The sequence below is a fragment of the Adiantum capillus-veneris genome, chromosome 9 (genome assembly GCF_014529385.1).
Source record: "Adiantum capillus-veneris isolate H3 chromosome 9, ASM1452938v2, whole genome shotgun sequence".
In the NCBI taxonomy this organism is placed as follows: Eukaryota; Viridiplantae; Streptophyta; class Polypodiopsida; order Polypodiales; family Pteridaceae; genus Adiantum; species Adiantum capillus-veneris.
In genome coordinates this window covers 92803067-92820675 of record NC_140939.1, presented here as the reverse complement: position 1 = coordinate 92820675, position 17609 = coordinate 92803067, and the positions used below count along the sequence as shown (strand labels likewise).

General features: G+C 39.6%; 2 protein-coding genes across 2 annotated transcripts; one reads left to right on the top strand and one right to left on the bottom strand.

Moving 5' to 3' along the window:
- Window positions 1–6616: 6616 nt before the first annotated feature.
- On the bottom strand, window positions 6617–10885 carry LOC147450815 (uncharacterized). Its single transcript, XM_086519844.1, has 3 exons — window positions 10561–10885; window positions 9056–9120; window positions 6617–7153 (listed from the first exon to the last, which is right to left on the bottom strand). The coding sequence occupies exons 1-3, from the start codon at window positions 10588–10590 to the stop codon at window positions 6862–6864; spliced, it is 387 nt and encodes a 128-aa protein (XP_086375970.1). The 5' UTR covers window positions 10591–10885; the 3' UTR covers window positions 6617–6861.
- Window positions 10886–11005: 120 nt separating this feature from the next.
- LOC147450814 (uncharacterized) lies at window positions 11006–12745 on the top strand. Its single transcript, XM_086519842.1, has 2 exons — window positions 11006–11251; window positions 11851–12745. Exons 1-2 carry the CDS (start codon window positions 11056–11058, stop codon window positions 12291–12293), a joined length of 639 nt encoding a protein of 212 aa, XP_086375968.1. The 5' UTR covers window positions 11006–11055; the 3' UTR covers window positions 12294–12745.
- Window positions 12746–17609: the final 4864 nt, after the last annotated feature.

Below are 17609 nucleotides of genomic sequence, written 5' to 3'. Positions count from 1 at the left end.
GTTGCGTACCTAACTCTTGTACAGTTACTCGCACATCATCTATCAAACTCTATGTGATAATAACCTACAACAATTCTAAAATATCATGCTTCATATAATTCCAAGACAGAATGTCAGCAATAATATTGAAGCCTGCAATGAAGATAACAACCAGCCATTCAGGCATAAAAAGTAACAATTTAATTAGCGTCATATGCATTCAAGTTCAAGCTATATGCACCAAAGCATCTTAAAATCATCGATAATATGACCAATATCCTTAGCATGTGCAGGACCCCTCCACCATGGAGGATCTAGAAAAAAATATTACACGTATAAATACACAAAATAAAAACCATAAGTTTATCAATCATGGTGGTAAAAGTAAGTATCTAAGATAATATTTTACATACCTCTAATATAAGAAGATACATCATTGAGGGTGTGCAAAACCATGACGTATCGTGCCATTCTTTATCTACTCCAAAAATAGAGATTTAGAATTTTAATAGGAAGAGAGATGAAATAGAATAAAGAAGATTTACACGATCATAACGTAGAGAATCGTGTCCATCTTTCTTTTGTTTAAAAGAAGGATTTAAAATATTGAGAGAGAGAGAGAGAGAGAGGAATGAAACCAATTCAAAAGACTTTGAACTTCACAAAGATGCTTTGAATATTTTGAATGTAGTAGAGACAATACAAAAAATTTATTCAAAGTGTAGCCTTTGAGAGACCACATTAGGGATTGTATAAGTCCAAGGACCTATGTTGTATACATTTTGCAAGATTTGGGGGGGGGGGGGGGGGTGTTTCAACTTGAGTAAATATCCTCAATCGATATGGTGTAGTGAGGTCTCCAGCAACTCCCACCTGTTGTCCATTGACTGGCCTACCTTTCATCACTCACAAACCAAATATTAACTTGAATTCGACGATGCTCGTGGTACAAAGAAAAGACAACATGGTAGCATCCAAGAACTTCCATAGACATATCTCTATCTAAGTATAGCATTTCATAAACACCTACAATGATAAATCCTCGATGGCAGTGATCTCTACAAAGGCATCCATGAATTATGTAGAGCAAGAAAAACTTAAAACTACCAAAATAACACATAAAAACTCTTCCAATATAATATGAGTTCTATCAAATAAGATCACCAAAAACATAGCAGAAACTCTTCCCCTCCATTGCAGTTGATCTTCAACAAAGTAAGTCAATGTATAAGCCAATCTTCTCAAGAAAATAATAGGTCAAGTTAATACTCTAATTGAAAAAAGAAGACAAATACCTCGAATGAGTCAGTGGTGTGACCCACTACATAGGATGCACTATGTCGAGGATCCATTTGTGGCCAATACTTTGATCTAAGAGATATCAATAAAATTTAATATCGAGTTGTGTCTGACTTTAAGCGAGAGCCACAACATCAATTTGAACTTATTGTTATGAGTTTGCTAGTTGTAATACTTCCTTGAATACAATGTTTGGAGTGTAGTAACACTCCTCTTGAGTGTTTTCAGTATTGACAACAATCATCATAGCAGCTGCACTTCGCACATGTGACATTGCAACATACAGACCAAAAATTCCCAATATTTTTCCTTGTGCTTTGTTGATAGTCATCTCAAAAGCAAGCCTGATTGAAACTGACAATGCTTCTAATACTTGCCAAAAATTTTGCCAGAGAATGGTAATCGCCACTCCTTCTCTACTACAGACTCTTTGAGCTCTTCGAGATTTTCAAGACTCTGTTGGACTGACCACCATGTCCTCCACACTTTGCCCAAGTTTGGCGCCCTTTGATCAAGATTACGGATGCGAACATAATGGGCATCATTACATGGTATGCATCCATTACACTCCTCCACCAAGCAGCCTCGTTTACATTGCCACGTAGACATGTAATTTTATCTTTCACTTTTTCTTTCTACTCAAGTTGCCATTCATCAAAGGCCGCACAATTGAATGTGTCAATCTCAGTGCAAGTCAATCCTTGGAATAAAAACTCTCACTCTAATATTCGATCATGTAACTATCTCTGCCTCAATTACCTTATCTTGAAATTGCTTGCATATCAATTTGGTTTTGTTACATAATCCACGACCTGTATCCAAATTTTACAGCAACATGATAGGAGCATTTTCTTTCAAGACTAAAGCATGAGGTGGAAAACCACCACCAAGAGTAGGGCTATTCAGATATTCAATTGTGTACAAATGTGTGTTTTCCTTTGACATACAAATTGACTCCTGCACTCAGATACTCTTTGCAAACTCCATGCATTCTTTGCAATGCATAGTCATTGATTAAATCCACCTCTTTATTCCGCGGAGCAAGTATTGCTCGATCTCTGAAAAAACTTGCATGATCTTGCACGTGACACAAATCTCCATATATAAATCTTAGAAGATCTGCCAAACTATTTCTTGGAAGCATCATTTGTGAAAATATTTTGACTCTATCTAAGTCTCCTCCATCATCCATATTCCCATTGCCAATATCAAGCACCCAACGCGAAAAACTTTGTTGAAGCGAATTTGAACCACAATCAAGTATAGACATATTTTTGGTAAGCTTCAATATCATGCATCCTTAGGACATAACATAGTCCTCACAAAATTCGTACAAATTCTGTCCCAAAGAGCAGCCGGATGAAGTGGCTCACAAAAGACTAATATGATTGCAAAGAGTTGTCTCAACTGCATTCCATTTTGAAAAGAAGATGCCTCTTGGAGGCAACGTGACCATTCTTCATCATCTTGAAATAATCCTCTGGCTATACATACCTCCTTGTATGTATCAAAAATGTGACCATCATACATCCTCAAGTCTTCAAAAGATTTACATCCCTTACAAATATTGAGTAGCATTGGCAGGTAATAAACCTCACTAGCAGTAGGGACAATATTATACATTCTTCCAATAGAAACACCATGTTGTCGTGGAGACCATGCGTTTTGACTTTTATTCCATACCCAATCACTTGGAAAGTCAGTATAAGTGAGGCTATTTGCTTTTGGATAATTTTGATTTGCAATAAACCATTCTGTCAAGGTAGTTTTTTTTTTCTCATTATCTAGAAAATCTGATATATCATCACCATCTTGAAATGTAACCATATTCTGCAATGGAAGGTGTACCTGCAATCGTTGAATAGCTGGTCTTTCACTATGCATGTCAAAGCCAAATATTCTCCACATAGCCTCAGATGCAAAAACATAACGTGCATTGAGATAACTCTTGATCTTATCAGTAGCTCCTTCAACATATTGAAGAACAACAATGGCTCGATCATGTCCCTTGTAGACATACTTATAAAGATATTTAACAGTAGTGACAGTTGAGCAGATCTCCACATTAATATGGGCTTTGTATCTTAGTGATAAGAGGGGGCTGTAAGAAACAACCCAATGATTATCTACATTGTAATTTTAGGCGGAAGAAACCTTCCATCATCTCATCTCATATACACAGGATATCCACTTTCATTTACATTTGTAGACATAGAAAATGTTTGTGGAAACTTGAATCTATACTTTCCATCAACCATACATGCAGAACTTGGGTTCAAAGGACCACATGGCCCATGAACATTACAACGGCTCACTACATCAAATAATTCTAGAAACACATTCTTGTCGGGGAGCTCTGCACAAACCAACTTGTCATAGTGGAATGTATCTATGGGCTTATATTCGAAGCAAGTATCAACAATATATGAGCATAAGGAAGACCTCTCTTTTGAAACTCAATCACTCATACATGTCCAATCACCTCCCCAAATACGGCTTGCTTGATAAGTAAATGCATCATATCTTAGAATTTTTGATAAAACACACATATAGTCACATCAAGACGATCGACAACACTTTGTCCAGGTAGTAATGCATCATCTATTTCCTTCCATCGTGGATTACATGTGAATGTGATGAAGAGATCCGGTTTACCCCTACTACGAAGAATTGCCATTGCATCTTAGAATAGTTGGCATATTTATCTTGGACCTCCAACAAAAGACGAAGGCAAAACGATTCTACGGCCAACATTTCGACCTTCAGCACTCTTTAAGTCATCTCTAGCCTCAACCATGTCAACCAATCCTTAGTACACTTCAGCGCAAAGTGTTCTTTGGTTATTTTTGCATCCACAATATCCGTGACTCCTCTATGGTACTATAAGCACCCATGACATATTGGGTAGTAGCCTACCCCTTGGAAGAAGACACTTCACTGTATCATCTCTTATTTGTAAGCAAAAGACATAATATTGCTTTTGACTCAACTTTTTTCTATCGCTATTCTGTAAACAAAGATGCCACCCATCCTCTCCACTTGGAAATAATAAAACATACAATAAGGACATCTAAGCTCAATGCATGCTGCTGGAGATTCTTCTCAATCACCCGTGTCAAAAATTTAGTACAATATCGCAATAGCCAATATTTCTATCATCCCCTTGTCCTAAAATAATTGCAGCAACTTCAGAACCCCTTGGAGCAAGATATTGCCAACCATCACAACAATGCTCTACAATAACCATCCTCATATTGGGTACAATAGCATCTCCGAACAAAGAAACAACAAATCGTAGAGCATTTGCATAGGGATTTACTCTATGCATCATCAATTGTAAACACTCTAGAATACTATGATCTAAATTAGAAACATGATGCAATCTGTTGCTCAACTCATGTTCGGTATTGAAAAAATATAATTGTGCAAAGCGTGGAACTTCATTCTGTCCGTCAGCATTTGGCGCTAAAGAACCAATGCTATGATAAACAAAGCCATGTACCTTAAAAGTGTATACACCTCTCCCACCATAATTAATAGTCTAATCGATATGGGCACCAAGAGACACAAATGCCAATGCATTATTATATCTCCGAATGTTTTTTAGTAAGAACTATTTGCTTCTTGTTGTGATTGAGCTCATTAAATTTTTTTAATTCATTTGGTGGCTCATTCAAAAGAAGTAATAAAACTCTTTCATCAGAGCAACAATATTTACCCACAAATGTTTTGGATAGTCTTTCCTTCATCCTTCCACGCCTTTGCTCCACATTTGGAGCAAACAAAATTTAAGCTCCCTAAGTTGTGCAACACACACTTTTTGGATAGAATAGGTGCCATAGACTTGTGATGTAAAAGGAGAGAAGTTGGGTATTCAAAGCGGATGGAGAAACAATGCTTTTCTACTTTAGAATAGCTTCCCTCTTCAAGATTAAGAATAGGCTCCACAGTCTCTTGATTACATTGCAATGCTATGTTCATTGTCGTCCCAACATCCATGGCTTCAGAGTTTCCTTCATGTACATCATGCAAGTAGTGTTTTTCATTGCACTCCAATAAAGTTTCAATAGTACTTTGTAGTGAATGCCTTGTTCTCTCTCGTGCTATTGCACTCTTGCCTTTTGGGATGCACACATAGTCGGCTACTCCATGCATGACCAGGTGATAATATACGTGGTCCAGATACCATCTATGAAATCACGTGCAAATAGATCTCATATAAGGTACTTGCTATAGTTTTGATCAATTAGTAAAAGGACGTTCTTATGCATAATAAAAAAACAATATAAACTGGAACATCAAATTATCTCCTCTAAAAGGAATACAAGTGACACATTGACAGTGACTCAAAAAAAAAGTACAGTTTGATACAGCTACAACATAGAATTATATATTTCTTTCATTAGTAGGATTAGGTCGTTGAGAAACTTGACGTTGCTTTGGTCGAACTAATCTAGCCAAAGCACTTAATTTATTTGAGGTAGCTCTGATATCTAAAAGTCTTGAACCTTGAACCTTTGTTCAAGCACCCAGCTTGTTCACGGTACTTCTCAATCTTGGTACGATGTGTCGTAGAGTATTGTCTTGAATTCGTCCTTTTGATTCGCGTTGACTCCTTGAAACCTCTTTTCGAAGATTCTCAATATTTGCCAATATCATCTTTTCATGAGAATCCTCAACCCGAGAAAGTTTCTCTCTCAAGTATGTCTCACTCTCTAATCTCTACAAGTTTGTTACTTTTGTCTCTTCTTGCAATTTCCATATTTTTCCACTTTCAATCTCCAAAGCAGAGCTTAAAGTTTCAACCACATTCGAGGCATTGGTTGTTGGCATTGTCTCCATCCTATTGCAGGAGGCTTTGATGTGTAGGAGGGTTTCAATAATCTTCTTTGTAGAATCCTTCCCGACATTTCAAGCTGTTCTCTTTTCCGCACGCACATTGCGAATAGGAAGAGATGATATTATCTCCTCTTCATTAGCTGATGCACTATTCCTCTCGACATTTCGAGCTGCTCTCTTTGTCGCACGCACATTGCGAATAGGAAGAGATGACATTATCTCCTCTTCATTAGCTGATGCACTTGCAGCTATTCGAGATGAAAGCAAGCCATTGGTTGCAATAGCGAGAGGAATGGCATGACTAATCTCCATTTTACTGTACACAAAAAACTACATTGGTTGCAAATAGAAATGTGACAACCAAAGAGAAAGGTTTGAATGCTTGTAAATTAAAAAATAACCCTCCTAAAATTTTCACTTTTTAAGTGCTTTATTTTTTAGAAAGAAAAAAATACATTATCTCTACCTAGATGTTAGCATGAGAAGTGGAAAACAAACCAAAATGCTCATCAATCATTTTTGTTAGTAGATAAAAATTCTGCTCAATACATGATCAACCCCATCTACATTTGAAAATGGAAAAAGAGCGTTTAGCATTGGGACGCTTGAAAGCAGGCTCCTTATGATTCTCTATCTTATCAGGTCCTACAATGCTCTTTAAAGCATTAATTTTTCTATAAGCTTCAGAGATAGAACAACAACCTAACTCAGAATCAATGTAGAGGGCATCTAAGTATCCTGACTTTACTCGAATTTGCAAAAAAGGCGTAGGTTGTGAAACCATTGATTGGGATCATTGTGGATTTTGACAAACACCTGGTGAAAGGGTAGCCCATCTCGATTCATGGAAGTGCGATCGTAGGTTCTCCATGCTTCTTTTATAGTAACACCCAGAAAGAAACCTCGAACAATGCTTTGAAAGAAGTCAACTTTCTTTTCCGGAGAGTAGTGAATCATTATATGATGCAATACTATCTCCATTGCTTCCAATCCATGACCAAAACATTCAGCAGATACCCTAGGTCCCATAAAGTTCCTAATGGAAAAAAATAAGAGACAATGTAAGTGTAGTTGTTATAGGACTTCGTCCACAAGATTTGACTTTACAATATGTCTCTTTAGATAAGTGTTGAAAGCATTACAAATTTCTAGCGCTCTCTCTCTCTCTCTCTCTCTCTCTCTCTCTCTCTCTCTCTCACTTTGTATTTAAAATTTGTAGGGTTCAAAAGCAACATTGGATCTTTCAATCACACATGTTATTATCTCTATCTAACCCTTTTTGAAATCTATCTTGGTCGTATGCGTTTCTCTATCCATGTGGTCACCTTTTGGTGATCAAACTGTGGCTTATTTTGAACTGTAATGCATATGTAATTGCATCTGGAGAGATGCTCTCACTTTGCATCATATGAAAAACAGCCTAGGCCTTGTCCCTTTTGGACATATTCCACAATCAAAACACTTTAGAATTACATGTTGAGTTCAAGACTCATAAAATAGATAAGCTCTTATATCTATGATGCTAACATCATCTCCTCGTGAGCTTGGAACCCTCTTCATGAGGTAAAAATTATCAAACCTATACAACTTTTAGATTTGTTGGATTGTTTTAGGCTTTTAAGTTCAACCCCAAATGGCATGATGTATAGAACACCCGAGGATGGTATCTTATTGTTAAGAATAAGATGTTGATTATTCAAATGCCTCTTGAGTATCATGCCTTCATTTCATAACTCGTTAGAGTTCTTCATGACTAATAGAATAAATGCTAGCGTCATGGCACTTACATCCTTGGGTCTTTTGAAACTATTCATATGAGAATGATAACCATATATTCTCATGTCCAAGTGAGTGTGCATGTGTGGCAGATTGGTTATGTTAATTGTCACTTGAATAGCATAGCTGGATTTGGAGCCCTATCATTAGATAGATCATTCAAGACAAGACGCTCAAAACCTCTTCCTTATTAGGGAGAAGACAAAAATCCCCTCTTGGGTTTCTTGAATTGCTCCCGTCACTTTAGTTCAAGGCATTGAATTGTGGTAGATTGTATTGCTACCTTGGATATTCAAGTATCCTCTTGATAAAAATATTGAGTTCAAGGCCCATATATTAGATGTTCAATTCCTCTTTGGTATTGGGATTGCTCTAAGCATTTACATCAAACCTAGATCTTTGGAAACCCTCTCTAGGCCATATTATGTTAGTAGATGTTTCACATATATGAGACTATACCATGCAAAGTGGATCGTACAACCACATGGAGCACTTGTTATTATAAGGCTAGAATATTTTTGGATAATATATATGTATAAGTTTTAGATGGAGTTGTGCGAGGACTTGAACACCCTAAGTGCACTTATAAAGTCTGCTCTCATAGGCAGTTTAGCCCTAATTTTTGGAAAGTTCATATAACATTTTCTTTTAATTTCTCTCTCTCTCTCTCTCTCTCTCTCTCTCTCTCTGGTTTTTTTTCTCAGTGGCCATACATGGTTATAACCTTGTGGACTCCTAGGACTCTCTCTCGCCCCTATTTTTTATCTTATCTCATTCGCATTTAACTCTCTTAAATTTAATCATGTCTATGATCACATGGATGTACTCTTTTGAGCACATCACCATAACATTACATTTAACTCTCTTAAATTTCATCATGTCAGCTCTCTCTTTCTCTCTCCCCCCCAAATTTTTTTATTCTCTTTGGTCTTTTTCTTCTCTGTGTGTGTGTGTGTGTGTGTGTGTGTAGTATGTGTGTGTGTATGTGTATAGTACCCTTAAAATTCAGTTCATTTTCATCTCTTTGTCTCTATGTGTGTTTGTCTCTCTCTCTCTCTCTCTCTCTCTCTCTCTCTCTCTCTCTCTCTCAAATAATTAATCGTTGTCATTTCTTTATCTCTCTCTGTCTCTATCAAATAATTAAACCGAGTCAAAAAATTACCTGGTTGAGTTACTTGGTTGAGATGCTTCACACACGCCTCCACTCCACTTGCCTTGGCTTGCACACTTGTTGCCAACAATAAGAGTATAGAATGTTAAGCGAAGTTACATTTCATATTTCATGTGCTTGTGCGTTATGGAGCTCATGCATGCAACAGAGAGAGAGAGAGAGAGAGAGAGAGAGAGAGAGAGAGAGAGAGAGAGAGAGAGAGAGAGAGAGAGAGATCAAGAAGAAAAATATCTCTAATGACAGAGAGAGAGTCCTCCCCTTGCGTTGTAGTGCCTAATAGACAGAGAGAGGAGTGGTGTTATGGAGCTCATGCATGCAACGGGGGAGGGAGGGAGAGAGAGAGAGAGAGAGAGAGAGAGAGAGAGAGAGAGAGAGAGAGAGAGAGAGAGAGAGAGAGAGAGAGAGAGAGAGAGAGTCCTCCCCTTGCGCTGTAGTACCTGACAGACAGAGAGAGGAGTGGTGTTATGGAGCTCATGCATGCAACGGGGAGAGAGAGAGAGAGAGAGAGAGAGAGAGAGAGAGAGAGAGAGAGAGAGAGAGAGAGAGAGAGAGAGAGAGAGAGAGAGAGAGAGAGAGAGAGAGAGAGAGAGAGAGAGAGTCTTCCACTTGCGCTGCAAATCCTGACAGACAGAGAGAGGAGTGGTGTTATGGAGCTCATGCATGCAACGGATGGGAGAGACTCCTCCCCTTGAGCTGCAGTGCCTGACAGATGTCTTGAGTTCGCGGGAACGCTGCAGTGTCTTGAGTTCGTGGGAACGATGCAGTGTCTTGAGTTCATGGCAAGGGGGGGGGGGGGGGGCGGGGCAGAGAAGCATAGAAGCAGAGGGGGGGGAGGTGCGCATATGATGATCGGGGCAGTACTGAGGTGTACACATTGGGAGGTGTAGGAGGGGTGGGAGCTCCTACAGGCAGCACGAGGAGAGGACAAAAGCAACATCCACCACCGCCACAGCAGCAACACCCGCACCATCTGCCACAGTAGTAGCAGCACTTGCACCATCCGCCCTCAGACGTGCCCACCCTGGCCACCATTGCCTGTAGCCCATGTGGTGCGACTCTCTCTCTCTCTCTCTCTCTCTCTCTCTCTGTGTGTGTGTGCCCATGTTGCCTATGATATGAAGCATACCCACAACCTCTCTCTCTCTCTCTTAGTTGTGCTCGGGATTTCGCTAGCTGGAGAGGCTTGTTTCCTGCAGAGGCTCCGCTTAGAGATAAGTTGCAGGGCTTGACGATGATGAAGGCCAACTTAGAATGATTTCAAAGGCATTTTTATGGGCAAGTGTCTTGTAGGGCCAACAGACGTAGTGTAATCCACGAGAGAGAGCGAGGAGGATCGCCTCCTCTAGTTCATAGTACCCAAGGTGCACCTCAGGTAGGGAGAGCCAAGCGAGGGTTGGGTTGCCCTATGCATGGCTGTCAAGCGTCGTGATGGATTGACCAAGCATGGTGAGGTGAGAAGAATAGGCAAGGAGGATGTAAGCCATTGAAGAGAATACCTTGTTGCCCTGCCGACGTGCTCTCTGCATTGTCGATCTCTGTCTTCTTCTTCTTCTTCTTCTTCTTCTCCTCTCTCTCTCTCTCTCTCTACTTCACGAAGCGGGTCTGAGGGCGGGGTCCTACTGCTGCAAGGCTTTTGAATTTCGGCCATCACCAAGCAGAGCTGCCACCAAGTGTGTATTTGAAAGCCTCGCAGAGCCGCCGTGCACTTGAAAGCCTGACAGAGCCGCCATTATAGCGAGCGTGTGCTCTTTCTTGCCAGCTCTTTTTTTTTTGTCTCAAGCCTTCAGCTCGCACCTATCGGCACGTGACAAAGGTCTCACAAGCGCCATATTATGTTAGTGGAAGTATTAGCGGTACTAGAAATTCTGTTCGCTCAAAGTCTCAAACCTTAGGCTTAGATGTAAAGCTACCAACCCGCAAAAGAGAATTGCCTTTCTCAGTTATCGAAGCGAGCGAACGCTCCCGGCTTTAGTCAGTCGTGATCGACTTGAATGTGTGAGAGTAGTTACCGCTCTCTCGCTCATGAGCACATGCAGGGGAGAAGAAGAAGGAGGAGGAGGACGAGGAGGAGGAGGAGGAGGAGGAGGGCTTTCCATATCCTTGACGCTTCACCACACGCACATGACACATGGCCTTTCCCCAACCGCCACCGAATGATCCTAGCCCATGATCCCTTTCACCTTTCAGGTAATTAACTTGAACCCATTTTTGCACGACCTTCATTTCCTGTTTTCCTAGTCGCCCATGTTCTATTTCTATAGAAAAAGTGGTCTGATTGATCATACAGAGGCGCCCATCTTAATGTCTTGGTTAATCTCCTCCATTATTCATTTCGGGTCCTTTTCTGCTATTTTTTCCTTCTTCAATTTGTGAAAAGGATGTCTGTTCTTGGAAAGGATGTTGGTTTCAAGGCTTTTGATAGATTTATATGTCTTACAGACAAATTTTAATGGTCTGTTCTGCATGCATACATCTGACCTAATGCCTCTCTGTGAGAGTTAGCTCACTCGTAACTGCATTCTCTAGTTTGTTGGCAAGCTATTACTCCTCATCTCTTCCAAGGGGAATGAAGATGTCCAGAGGCTCTTCACTAGCAACCCACATTGCCTTTCTCCATAGTACCTCATATTCATGCATCTTCCTATTTCTCTGCAGACATAGGCAGTAAACTGTTTATCAAGTTTTGTACTCTCTTGCTTCCTCATTGTCGTCAAGAATGCAGTTATCTCCTTTTAAACTCTTAAACTCAGCTAATCTTGTAATCCTCGATGGTGTTGTGCTTCTAGTGCTACTCATTTCAATGCAAGATGGAGATGCTTACAAGACTGGAAAGTATGAAATGGCTAGACATTCTAACTTTGTAAGGTCCATGTATGGTAGATATGGGAGGAGATCAGAAGCGGTGCTATCATGTACCCACAATGAAAGTGTGTGTGGGGCCTTGTTGGAGAAGGGTACTGATAGCGCATGGAGCACATGTTGTTGGGGCAAAATGTGCAAGGACTTAAAGGAGGACCCCTATCATTGTGGTGAGTGTGGGAGAGCATGTGGTTATGGGCTAAGTTGCTGCAATGGCGATTGTGTCGATCTTAATATGGACAGTCAAAATTGTGGGGCTTGCGGTAACGTTTGTGCGTACCAGGAGGAATGCTCCTTTGGCATGTGTGACTATGCAGGAGCTACATTCATTTCGCCTCCACCCCCCCTGCATGGTCCCAAACATAGGTAACATTCGTTTGTTGAACTTAGTCGGTCTTTCTGATGTGAGCTATATGCCAGCTTATCAAGCTTGTTGACCCCAATTTGGAGAGACACTTCAAAGAACACATATTTTTATTCCTTTATGTTGTGCTAACCTCATCAAGCAAGTTACCAGTGTAATTTTATTGTATTAGCCTTCTAGCAGCTTCTTTAGTTCTACAAATGCACCATACTCCCAAAGATAAATTCTTTGCATACTCTGTTTTTTGATCCCAAGAAATCATAACTCTTGGTTTTTAGAGTACAGCCTCCTTGTACACAAGAAAAAGTTTTGTCTGTTTAAAGATCCGACTCCATAAACAGGAGCTAATTGAATATTCTTTTACATCTGAAAATGTCTGGAGTTGGGTATAACAGACATGTTCCTTTCTTGCTTAAGCATGTTATAATTGAATGGAGATACCGCAGTTTTTGGAGGAATTTCTTAAGAGCGTTTTGGGAACCCTCCATTTTAAAATGTTTGGTGGCTTCTAAGCCCTTGATCAGAAGATCCTGTTGAATTTGATGCAGAGTTATTTTTCAAGTATTGTTTTTCTTTGGACCGAAAGAAGGGCCTTGGTATTAAGGCTGAACAAAAGGGTATATCATTGACATTGTGTTTTTGGCCGTGAATATCCCCTTTTGCCTGCTTTTGAAAATGATTTTACGAGCCTTCAAACGAATTTACTTTAGAATTAATAGTGTGCAGTAGGAGGCAAGTGTTGGGACTGAAAATAGATCAGAGTTCTAGAGCCAGACCAAAAAAAGGCCAGCTTGCCATAGCCTGCTGGTCCTTTCTGCAAGTTACAATATGGCTCTTAATTGAGAAAATCAATAACTAGAGCTCTGTGAATTGTAAACATACATGATATAGAGCCATTGTTGTCATTGTAAACGATGCCATTCATTCTACCCTTTGCAACTCGCCTGCTGCTAACTGAGAAGGGTCAGTGCCATGCACTTTTACACCGCACGTGTCTGCTGTAGCTACCACTGTTGTGCCCTTAGCCACCATAAGCCTCCTAGATGATGTCCTCCGCTGCTACCTTTGAGAGATAGAGGCTTTGCTAGGTGATGTGAAAATGTCCAAGTGACATTGATGATGGTCGTAATGCATCTACTCGAAACCAATGGAGTGCAATGTGGATCAACGATGCCTTCTTGGTTACCAGAAAGTAATAACCTTTGCTACCCCAACTCGGATGTGGTGAACGAAAACGCAAATCCAATGGATGCTCATAGAGTTAACAGATAAATATGCAGACGCCGATGTCCATGAAGGTTACTGGCAAGCTTATGCTGCCCATCCGTGGCGAGATTGGCGAGAGCAGTGCCAAATGAATGATGAAGATGAGTATGTCCTTTGGATTGCCCATGAACCATGGCAAGTCCACTCTATGATGTCTTTGGAAATGGCAAGCATTGTTTTTTCCAAACCCATATGCATAGAGGTATGGAAGTATGAAAAAAGTATGATTGGCCAGCCTTGCATCAGCCATATGTGACCGTAGCCTACTTAAGACAAAAAGTCATATGTCCTACTTTAACCATTCTATATTGACCTAAACTCATGAGCAAAACCAATGGAAGACTTCATATGATACGCATGATAAAGCAAAACCAACAATAGATTGTATTCACACACAAGCTTTCCTTATCTAGTATCAACTCCTTGACTATCCAAGCCAAAATAAGACCACTCTAACTAGAAGCTCTAATAAGCCCATACTATCTTCCCAAAGGCCAAAAGCATCCCAAGTTGGGCCTTAAAAAAATGATTTTTCAAAGTACTTGCAGATGGAGCATGGAATGTGATATCATATGTCTATTTTCCATATGTTTGCCAAAGTATGGAAAAAACTATGCTGTCAAGTAACCCCTCAAAGATAAAGCCTCCTTTTGGGGCTTCATCTACATTATCGGATGATGAAAGCTCTACATGAATGTTCATCTCTACAATTGATGTGGGTGCCCTAGATTGGAAACCTTTGGCTTCAAAGTGGTGGCTCCTAAGTATGTGCAGACATTGTGGACTCAATGTGCCACCAAAGATGCATACGGATCAATGACGATCCAATGCCTCTTTTAGATAGATAACATTATCGAAGGAGATGAGAGATATGATTGGGCAAACAACACCTAGACTTCATAGTGGATAGGATAAGTTGGATCGTGGTACTCGCAATCTACGGACTTTTTTTGACCATTTTTCATTTTTAGGATGAGGGTTTGAGTTTTTGTTGTGGTATTTTGACACAGAGATTTTCCCGATCTTACCCTAGCTCATTATATATATGGCATAAGGGGCTCTTTGTCCTTTGTCTTGTATCATGTGTAGAGTTTTCCACTTGGAGTTCTTGTGCTCGCTAGCCTTTCGCCCCTCTCTCTCTCTCTCTCTCTCTCTCTCTCTCTCTCTCTCTCTCTCTCTCTCTCTCTCTCCATTGTCTCTTTCCTCTCTCCTTTTGCTACACACTCCGAATTGTATGAGAGAATCAAGCCCCCACGTGCTAGATATACAATTCCTTAGGAAAAGTTTGGAGTCAAATTTGAGCCATGTGAAAAATGCTTTGTTAGCATAAAGAGAGAATGAAAATTTTATTTTCTTCTTTTCTACATGGTGAATCTCTCTTCCATTACATGGTATGTTTATAAAAAACCCAAATAGTAGTCCAATAATGATAGCGCTTCAGTTTTCAAAGGCCAGGAATTCAATGTTAAATGTCTCAATCTTTTGCGTTTTTGAAAACTAGGCTTTGCTCTCTGAGCTCATTTTTTCCCATTCCATCTTGCGCATTGTCGCGTGCAAATCTTGAAAGTTTTTTCCTCCATTGCCTTTACCTTGTCCTACACAAAGGCTTATAACTTCTCCGGCATATGACTGCAGACCTAAAGATCGAGGGGTTCATAGACTGAACAAACCGTATTGGAGGAGAGCTCCGAATAGGCATCGTCACAATTCTAACTTCTGCATGTTTTGCATATCCTACTATCTAGGGTGTACATATGAACAATGTATGCACTTTGTAGAATAATAGAAAAATTAATGTTTCTCTACATCTGTTTTGTGCCTTACATGATCTTGCAAAGCAAAGGGATTTCATCGTTAACACTAGTCTGGTAACCTAATAGGGCATAAAAGTGTCCTTCAGGGTTTTGGAAAAAAAATCTAAAACCATAGTAGATCCACTCATTTTGAAAAATCCTTTCATGAGCTTATAGTTCAAAGACTATTACATATGGCAAAAATAAAAAAATTGTAAATTTCTCATGTCTTGGTCACAACAAGCCTCCAAAGTTGATGGACCAATGTATTTTTCCCAAAATAGCCATTTCTTACGGTTGATTGCATATAAATAAGAGTGGGGATATTTGTAGGACATGAAATAAAATTCCCCGTTAACTTCAATGGGTTGGAGATCAAAACATATGGCTTTTTCCTCACTATTATTTTTTGGAGAAAAAAAAAGGTACAAAAAAGTTGCATTTTTGCCATTCTGTAGGTCTATCATCAAAGTTTCTATAGTCACGCTCAATACATATACTACATACATGTTTTCTTAGTTCCCTTTGGGCCTTTGGGTCCAAAAGGGTCCATGGAGCGTGTCAAAAGAATAATGGATCTCTTACTAAGTGGAACATGAGAATATTGCATGTAAGAGGTGGGATTTTTGTAGGACATGAAATATAAATAAGAGTGGGGATTTTTGTTAGGACATGAAATAAAATTTCCCGTTAACTTCAATGGGTTGGAGGTCAAAACATATGGTTACTTTTTCCTCACTATTATTTTTTGGAGCAAAAAAAATAGGTACAAAAAAGTTGCATTTTTGCCATTTTGCAGATCTATCATCAAGGTTTCTATAGTCACGCTCAATACAGATACTACATACATGTTTTCTTAGTTCCCTTTGGGCCTTGGGTCCAAAAGGGGCCATGGAGAGTGTCAAAAGAATAATGGATCTCTTACTAAGTGAAACATGTTTTCTTAGTTCCCTTTGAGCCTTTGGATCCAAAAGGGGCCATGGAGCGTGTCAAAAGAATAATGGATCTCTTACTAAGTGGATCTCTCAACCATCATCATATACTATGCTATATAGCATATTAGGTCTCCCAAAACTCAAGGAAGATTAGCTTTATGTTATAAACGATACTTACACAATCAAAATTGCATTTGGATATCAAGAAAGCCACCAAAAAAATCATAAAAGTGCTAATTTTGGCCAAAAAATAGAATTAGGCAATTCTTGTAATTTGGTCATAAGTTTCAATTTTAACATTTAGTTCTCCCTAGAAGTGTCAAAACATGTTGAGAACTACGAAGGTTTATCCTCTAGCAATCTAAACTTCACAAACATGAAGTTTAGAGTGGTATAGATGCAAAAATTTGAAAAAAAACCAAAAACAAAACTCGTTTTTTTACACAGTTGGGTTCAAAAATGTTGTGCAAGAGCAAGTTTAATGGTGAGATCGATATTCCAAAATAAATGTCAAGTTTTTTTCAACTCATAAGACAACTTTGTGGATATATATCACCTACAAGTTCATTTTTATGCTCTTCAAATAATTCAAGCAAAATGGTCACTTGACAGGACACAAAAGTGTCCAAGGACATAAAAAATGTCCTGCTACCAGTCTAGTGTTAAAAATAATGTTCCAAAGATTGGTTTTCATGGAGGACTAAGAGGTCTAAGAATATCTAGGATGATCCCAAAAATATAGCAGAATGTAAAGAGGTCTAAGAATATCTAGGATGATCCCAAAAAGCTATCCATGTCAAGAGATAGAGAAGGAGAGAGCTTGAGCTCTTGCAAGAGCGCGCGCGTGCACACACAGACACACACACACACACACAAAATGGAGGCAAAAGATTGTACTTCTTCTTCTTCACAAACTCAAGATAAGAGGTTTACAAAAACATAAGGGAAATTACAACATAAAAGGGAAACTAGGTCTAGTATGAACTGCTACCGAGTGAGGTAAGTAGGCAAGTGTGCCATCACTCCGGTAGGTAGACCAGTTCGGTGTAGTCCAGCTGTAGTATCACTGACAAAGATATGCGTATCCACCAAGGCGCAACAGTGATGAGATGATGACTGTTGGTGATAGTCATCCAGGTACATGTTGAGCTTGACATCTCAACACTCCCCCTCAAGCTCAACGCCATCTCTCGTATGCCAAGCATCACTCGAAATTGTTGTAGCTTCACCGCTCCAAGAGCCTTCGTGAAGATATCTTCAACTTCCTCATCCGTCACCACGTACTCTAGGTCAATGTCACATGCAAAGACCCTCTCTTTGATGAAGTG